Source organism: Cariama cristata, unplaced genomic scaffold, assembly GCF_000690535.1.
Source record: "Cariama cristata isolate BGI_N322 unplaced genomic scaffold, ASM69053v1 scaffold1773, whole genome shotgun sequence".
Taxonomy (NCBI): Eukaryota; Metazoa; Chordata; class Aves; order Cariamiformes; family Cariamidae; genus Cariama; species Cariama cristata.
Window position 1 is genome coordinate 120,322 of NW_009609931.1, and position 7,620 is coordinate 127,941.

The window sequence follows — 7,620 nt, forward strand, 5'->3', positions numbered from 1 at the left end:
GATTAAATCCTTAACAAACCCCCAACCTGATTTTTTTTTTTTTTTTTTTAAGAGAATTTTAACGAACTCGGGGGATACAAAAATCAAACACACAGAAAAGCCTTTCGCTGCTCTGCTAGGACATTGTGACGTTCCCATTTTGTCTGACTTGCAAATTTCTCTGCCCAGGCCACGGAGAGGAACTGCCTGGTTTGCACTGGAGCTGGCTGAAAGGCGCAGAGCTGGGCTGCAGCTGGGAACGTCTGGCTGCGACGTGTCCCTGGCCCAGCCTGGCTGTGGCACGGACAGAGGGGCTGGCGAAGCGGCAAAGCCGGGGAGAGCAGGGCAGGATCCATGTGCGCTCCTGTACGAAATACCAGGCAGGTGAGACTGGTCAGGATCAGGTCCACCGGCGTAGCTGAGGTTTCTTACACGCTGTCCCTCCCCGGGGCCTGGGGGCTCCCTTGCTCTTGGGGGGCTGCCTGGGTTTCCCCTTGCTCCCACGAGGAGCAGTTGCTGCTTCCATCCTCTTTTCACGGCTGCCGTACGCACGGCCCTGCAAGGGCAAAGCCACAGGCTCTTCCCCGCTCATTTACCTGAAGTTTGCAGTAAGCTGCTCTGTTCACGGAGATTTGCCCAGCTCCTGTTTTGAAATGAATAAAGCAGGAACAGAACTAATTGAATCAAGTGCACGGAGAAAAAAAAATTGTCTTTAAATGCAAAAAGGTATTGATTTGCCATTTTGCCAGTGTTAATTTAACCCCTACACCTGCACTTCCATAAAGATGCATTTGAGTAAAGCTAAATTAAATGTCAGAGAGTTGGCAGTGCTGGGAAGCTCACCTCCCAGGCAAGCACCAGGTGGTGTGTGGGGGGCACTGCTCAGCCCAAAGCCTCTGCTGGACCTGAGGGGCTCGTACCCAGCTGCCAGGACTCCATCCCCGAGGCTGCCGTTTCCCTTGGGTTAAAGCAGAGCAGCCTCACGGGTGGCTTCACCAACGCCCAAGCAGCGATCGCTCCCCTGCTGCGAGCATGGGGGTCTCTGCCTTGCCTTGTGCCAGGTAAGGGCTGGGCACAATCTCCCTCCTTCTCCCCACGCCGGCGGGCGATCGCTGGCTCGGGCGGCCTCTGCGATGCTTGGCGGACGATCGCTGACTCGGGCGGTCTCTGCGATGCTCGGGAGCAACCTGCTTCCATTTGGGACACTGTGACAGGCTTCTCCCATCCCTCCTCCCCCTCAGCATCATCTTTTGCTCTGTTCAGGGAACTGTCCTCGCCCCCTCCCCAAATGAACGCTTGGCTCACCACACGGCAGGGAATGCTCTGTTTATTCCGTGATTCGCAGCCGTCAGCAGAACTTTCACATTTAGTTCATGACATAAAGTAAAAAAGCCAGGAAGCTGAAACATGTTGGTGTCGTTTCTCTTTTTCTTTTAGTTCTAGCGCTGTTGACTACTGACTACAACCGCGTGGGCTCCGTGCGTAACTCCGTCCTTCACAAGCGGGCTCACCATGAAGGGAGCTGGCCTTCGCTGGCTGTATTCTGCTGTTGTGTTTGTATTTGGACAAGCTCCCCTTACGGTTCACAGCTACTGGGACTGACACAAGATTCCTCTGAAAAGTGTCCCATTTGTCTGACTACTCAACACATGAACAGATTTACACTGCAGGATGAAGGCATTTTCCTGCCTCTCTTTATAGTAAGACACCCAGCCACATGCGGTGACAGGACAAGAAGGGATAAGTGAAATCATTTTAATATAATATCAATGTATGAGAAACCACAAAAGAAAGAAAACATTTTTCTGGAAAATTCTGCATATGTATATATTGCATTGTATAGTCTTACAGACAAATTTACATCAAATACATGATATATTTTAAAACACCGATTCGAAGAGGACAACAAATTAATTCTTCTCTTTCTGTACAGACATGGGAGTGTGATTTTTTTTTTCTGTTGCTATAGTTTGCTGTTCTTCAGGAAGAGTACTCGTACTCTTCAGCACTGCGGCGTCCAAAATCCATCCAGCCCATGTAGTCTCTGTCATTTATCCTGTGCGTAGGGTCAATGCTCTGTACCCTGTTTCCCATAACTGAGAGCCTTCCAGTGGGACCTGGAGAAAAAGCGTTTGGGAGAGCAGAGGGTAAGCGGACACATTTTTCAGGCTCATCCATTTTCTGATTTGTTTTGTACTCATTAGCGGACGTCTGCAATAGCTGAACCTGTTTGACTTAACACCCACCGTGTAACACCACTGTCAGGTCATTGGGGAAAACGTCATAGAAAGGTTATGGGTAACGTCCTGAGAGCGGCTTGGGTTTTTTATTGTAAAGTAAACAGCTCATTTTCTCCCTCCCGCTGCAGGAGCATCCTGCTCCTGGCTGCCAGGGAGGAATATAGGTGTGTTTCTCCTTTTTCCTTTCTATTTCACTACAGAGAGAAAGTCCAAACCATTGCTGACTCTTCCTACAAGACCACCCCCTTGCTGGCCGGTACTGGGAGAGTTGCTCTGGATGCAAAACAACTGCTGGAGAGCGGGCGCAGCCCTGAGACAGGACTCCACCGCTGTCCTGTACTGCTTGAAGGGCCATAAATGTAAGTACCAGAGCTCTTGCAGTGCAAATTCAGTAACAAGCGGGGTAGAGTAATGAATCCTGGGTTTTGGAGAACTTGTGAGTAGTCCTGAAATGGAGAAAGTTGTGTCTGGAATTTACAGCTAGAGATATCTATTGCAGGAATTATACAGGGCTTATTACTATGTCAGTGATGTTTTCATTGCTTATCCAAAGCTTTCATAATTGTTGGATGCTGATCTCTGATCTTGCCTTATCCTTTCTTTCTTCCTTGCTTAAGGCATCAAAGAGACACAAACTATTTGAGAGGAGAAATCATGCTTTAAAAAAAAAAAAAAAAGGGCTGTAATCCTCTGTTTTGACATCATCACATTACATAACTAGAAATGCAGGGAAAGATAAATTACCTCTCTCTGTACTCCCTAAAAGCAGCCAAAATTGGCATATGCCAGTAATTAGATTGAGCTTAAGCCTTGAGTGAGGAAGGAACAGATTCAGTGTATCAGTATTCAATGCAGATTGAGGGAATATTTGAACTGATGAAAAAGGAAAAGAAGCCCAAATCAAAACCCACAAATGCAAATCTACACCATTTTCTTGCTTATGGTTTCTTGCGTTTTGAAAGAACCCTTGGTGACTCCATGCTTTTATATTTCAAGATTTTCCTGGTGTAACGAAAGGAACATGATCCATTAAAAACAAGCACAACTGCATTGTTCTGTTAGTGGTTGCAGAAGGACAGGAGAGTTAAAGCTACCAAAAAAAAGAAACCAGCCATGTTTTAGACATTTAATTAAAACGAAGTAACAAAAAAATTAATTATCTCTAGAAAAGAATGTCTACTGTTAAACGCTCAAAACCCATGAAATTCATAGTCATAATTCAAAATACGTAATTAAATTGCTGAGGATGGCTTCTTGGCACTATAATTGGGCAGGGCTAAGGCAGCGCAGAGCCATCACTCGGATGCTGGTGTTGAAGAGAGTCCCGAGCCCGCAGTGACCTTGGGCTGCCGTGGTCTGGCTGCCAAGGGCTCCTTAGAGCACAGTAAATGTGCCGGCCACTGACACGGCAGCTACAACATCTCTTCTGCACAGCACTAGACTCATGCTGAAAGACTGCAGATGAAATTAATTAAAAGCTAGGGTCACAAGCAGTAAAAATAACTCCTTAGCAGCACCTTAATTACCTTTCCTCAAACCACCAGAGATGTCCTGTGGACACTGCAGAATCAACATACAGCAAACGTATTCAAAATTGCAGCTGTTTGGCTACAAGGCTGCCATCTAGCCCTAAACTCTTTAGAGAATTTAACTCTCTCACTGTTTTAACTGGAAATAATGTCCAAAGTCAGCCTTTCTATTAATCACAAGGGCAAAAGCCATCACTGGTGACTGCTAACGCTAGCAAGTGCCCAGACTGTCTTTCTTCCTAGATGAGATTTTCCAGTGAGTACTGTGGTTTAGATAGGTTAAAAGCGACTAATACAGTAGATGTGCGTCTTCTGCAGAGACTTCTGAAGTACTGCCCAGAACCTTTATGTCAAATGAGAATACAATGTTTTGATGGGAACACTGTATATATTGTTATAAATTAAGTAAATACTGTTTTGTCCCTATGAATCTTCTCTTCTGTAACTGGCAACTACGTCTACAACCCAGAGACCAACTAGGCTAGTCAGGTCACAAGAATCTCATCATCTGCTAACGGTCACTTTGTACAGTTAATTACATATGTCAATTAACATGTATGCAGGAAATTCTCCCTCATATTAATACTCACCAAAAAGATGTCTTCAATCCAAAGTGGTTTTTTTCACTTCATTTGGTTAAGCTATTTGGAAATGTCAGCCAGACATTTAAGAGAATATAATGGCTGCATAAACGAGGAGTTCGCTTTCCATGTAGGTGGATGACAGTGACTACGCTGGGGAAAGGTAATGAGGATTCTGCTTTGTAGACTCCTGCAATAACATTCTTATTCAGTAACGGCTTTAACTATATGGCTGAATTGTGGAATTTCGTATCTGAATTCTCTTTCCATTAGATTATGTGAACTGCTAAAAGAAGTTCCTTAATGGATTTTGTGCAAATTTGTAACATGAGATGAAGTCTCCCAGGCTATATTAAAAGTGGTTCTTTTTCTGTTGTTCCTGATCTGGCTCTGTTCCATGTACACAGATGACTCTGTATGGCTGCATATGTAATGCATAAAAATGCCACAGCATCTCGTAATTGCAGACTGCCATCAAAAAACAAGAATAGGATTTTGCCTAGCATAGAGGTCAGCGGTGAGGCTATCAAGAGGAGAGAGTGAAACGATTTGCGTAAGGTTGTGCGGAGAGACAGGAGAGGAGAAAGCTCTTACTTACATAAAGTGAATTTTATCCTAAGCACAGTCTGGGGCTGGGAGTGAATTAATTTCGCAGTGTCTGTATGTCCAGGTAATCCTAATTACTGCCTTCCTCTCAAGCTCTCTTTGCTCCTCAGATGTCCTCTATCCCTGTAGTGCAGGGGAGAGGCTAGAGTAAAGCTATCACAAGTAAACAAGATTTGTGTAGTGGCTTCTGTTAAGGCTGGCAGTCAAAAGGCCACAGCAATTAGGCTGCCCATGGCGTCACTCTCTTGAGATACAAATATGGAGATGAGACGGTTCAAAAGGAAAAATCTTTTCTTGGGAGGAGTTTCAGTGGTCAATGATTTTGATCCATCACTTTTACTGGTAGCACAGAGGGCAGGCGCTTCTGTCTTTGTAAAACATACGCTGTAAGATGTCAACAGGGACAGCTTTACTCTTTCTTTTGCTAGCTCATGTTTGTAATACAATTGTTTCCTCAAGTGACTAACAAATCACGTGATAAGAATGGAGCCCTTTAATTCCACTACTCTACCGGTGCTTCATGCCCCTGCTACACACACAGTGCCAGGGAGGTTTTAAGCAAGTGCAAGATGGTGTTCCCAGGCTGCCTGAGACCAAAAACCTAACAGGAATTGACACGTTCTGAAGCAAATGTGCATTTACTTATCACTGCTTTTAGTTATTGTATTCATAAATGTGAATTCTGATCTTTCAAAAGCTTTCACACTTTTGTAACTTCCTCTGGGAACAAATACATGGAAAATCCACTACTCAGAAGACTTCCCCAGTACAGGTATTTCTGGCTGAGGTGAAGTTAGCTATCTGTTCTGTATTTATCCTCAAAAAGCTTTCCTGCTCTTCTAGCTTAAAAAAGTTTGAAAATGAAATGTTTGAAGACAATGCAATTACTGTATTTTATCTGAGATACAACATGCTGAAAATAATAGCAAAATAATTTTAAGGCTATGAAAATAGCAAGTTAAAAATAAAAGCTGAACTGTGACCTGACAGGTAAGTTACATTTCTTCAGTTACCTGTACGCAGCTCTCAGTCAGTGGCTGCTGTGTACAAATCTTTTTTGGGAGGAGTTTTGCAGTAAATAAGAGAACGCTCTCTACTTCAGGAATAACCAGGCAAAATCTACATCCTATCTTCCCTAGGAATTCACGCTAGGTGATGACGGGGTTATCTTAACACCTAGGTATCCCTGCAGGAAATTCCACTGATGCAGAAGTAGCACAGTAAGTGAGCTACAACCAGTACCTTTTCTGGCTTGCTGGAGATACTTGGCCAACAAGGCGCCGATGTTAGCTCTTTGCTCGATGCTTCCATCCAGCCGCGGCACAGCTTTCAGCGGGCCAGCAGACGAAGGGGCACGGACGTGCCGGTGATGCTCTGTCAAGCTCTGCTCAAGCTCAGCAGCCAGTGGATTCCCATTGTGCGAGCCCACCGTTTGCTGTCCGAAAGAGCTCGCTGAGAGCACAGCAAGGAACACGCAGATACATATACTGCTGTACATCGCTGGAGAGAAAAGGAACGATACGTGCTGTTAAAATGACCAGATTTACTATGCTGTGTCTCATCCCTACCCCCATCTTCCATTGGAGCTGCTGGTTTCTGAGGAAACTAGGGTTGCGTTGGGGTTTTTTTTTAATGCAGCTAACGGGAGATCTGTCTTAAGTTGGAAAACACGTATGTGAATAATTAAATATCCCTTGATAAGGGGAAGATACACCGGAAGGAACAAAATTAATTCACTGTAGTATCTGCTACGTATCCCTGATCTACTCAATTCTTATTTGCTTTTCTTATTTGGAAGCTGTATTTCTTTAAAACTTAAGGGAGATGAGTCCAGTTCTGTGAAAAATCTCAGGATTCAAACATTTCACTATTTTGCTGTTGTACTAAAACCAGCTGATATCGCAAACTCAGTTCTGACAAGTTCTATGAAGAGCCTTTATGCTATCAGCCTTCATTGGTTTGAACTTCAGTGTTCAAGGGGTTTCACCTCAGCAGACACAGAAAGAAAAAACAAAAACTTGTCCCAAGGAAAGAAAAAACAAACTCTAACACTCCCCCAAGCATTTGACCTAATAGCTAAGCTGGTACAAGCCGTTCAGTTGAAAGCTGTAAGAAATAATGTGCAACTTAACAATAATCTTTTTCATATACAGCAGAGAATACAAATGTAACAATTTTTTTACTGTTTCCATAAACAAGTAGTGGACAAAAAGATGTTGCTTTACTAGATTGTTTGATCATGTAAACTGATATAGTACTTTTCTGGAAACAGAGAAATTACTCCCAGTTATTAGGAGAAACAAGCTACCCGGTACTTAATGCTATAGGGGTAATTTCCATTTATAAATATACATGAATTATCTCAGCTATATGAGAGTTTTTGAATCATTTAAGTTTTTGAACCGCATACTGAACATAACCTTTTAATTTTAAAAGAGGAACAAATTCAGTTTATTTGCCCACCACATACACTAGACTGAAAACATTTGCGATGCATAAAATACGGGGTTTTAGCATTGTTAGGAGACGAATGAAAAATGTCAAAACGTGACTCCAGCACGGTTACCAGTGATGTACCCCCGTGGGGTCTGGTACTTGGAAACCGAGGGTGCGCTGCACCCTTTCCACAGAGGTATCTTTCCAGCCGACCCGATTCCCGTATTTTTACGCATATAAAGACAGATT

General features: G+C 43.7%; 1 protein-coding gene across 1 annotated transcript; it reads right to left on the reverse strand.

The window, feature by feature from the left end:
* Nucleotides 1-1,705: 1,705 nt before the first annotated feature.
* Nucleotides 1,706-6,438, reverse strand: CCK (cholecystokinin). The gene is made up of 2 exons (XM_009697680.1): nucleotides 6,178-6,438; nucleotides 1,706-2,096 (listed from the first exon to the last, which is right to left on the reverse strand). The coding sequence occupies exons 1-2, from the start codon at nucleotides 6,431-6,433 to the stop codon at nucleotides 1,960-1,962; spliced, it is 393 nt and encodes a 130-aa protein (XP_009695982.1). The 5' UTR covers nucleotides 6,434-6,438; the 3' UTR covers nucleotides 1,706-1,959.
* Nucleotides 6,439-7,620: the final 1,182 nt, after the last annotated feature.

Excerpts from the sequence above, each read along its gene's own strand:
- CCK (XM_009697680.1), bottom strand. The coding sequence starts at position 6,433 with ATGTACAGCAGTATATGTATCTGCGTGTTCCTTGCTGTGCTCTCAGCG. Across the intron at positions 2,097-6,177 it reads TCTCCAGCAAGCCAGAAAAG|GTCCCACTGGAAGGCTCTCA; the intron begins GTACTGGTTGTA and ends CTTTTTCTCCAG.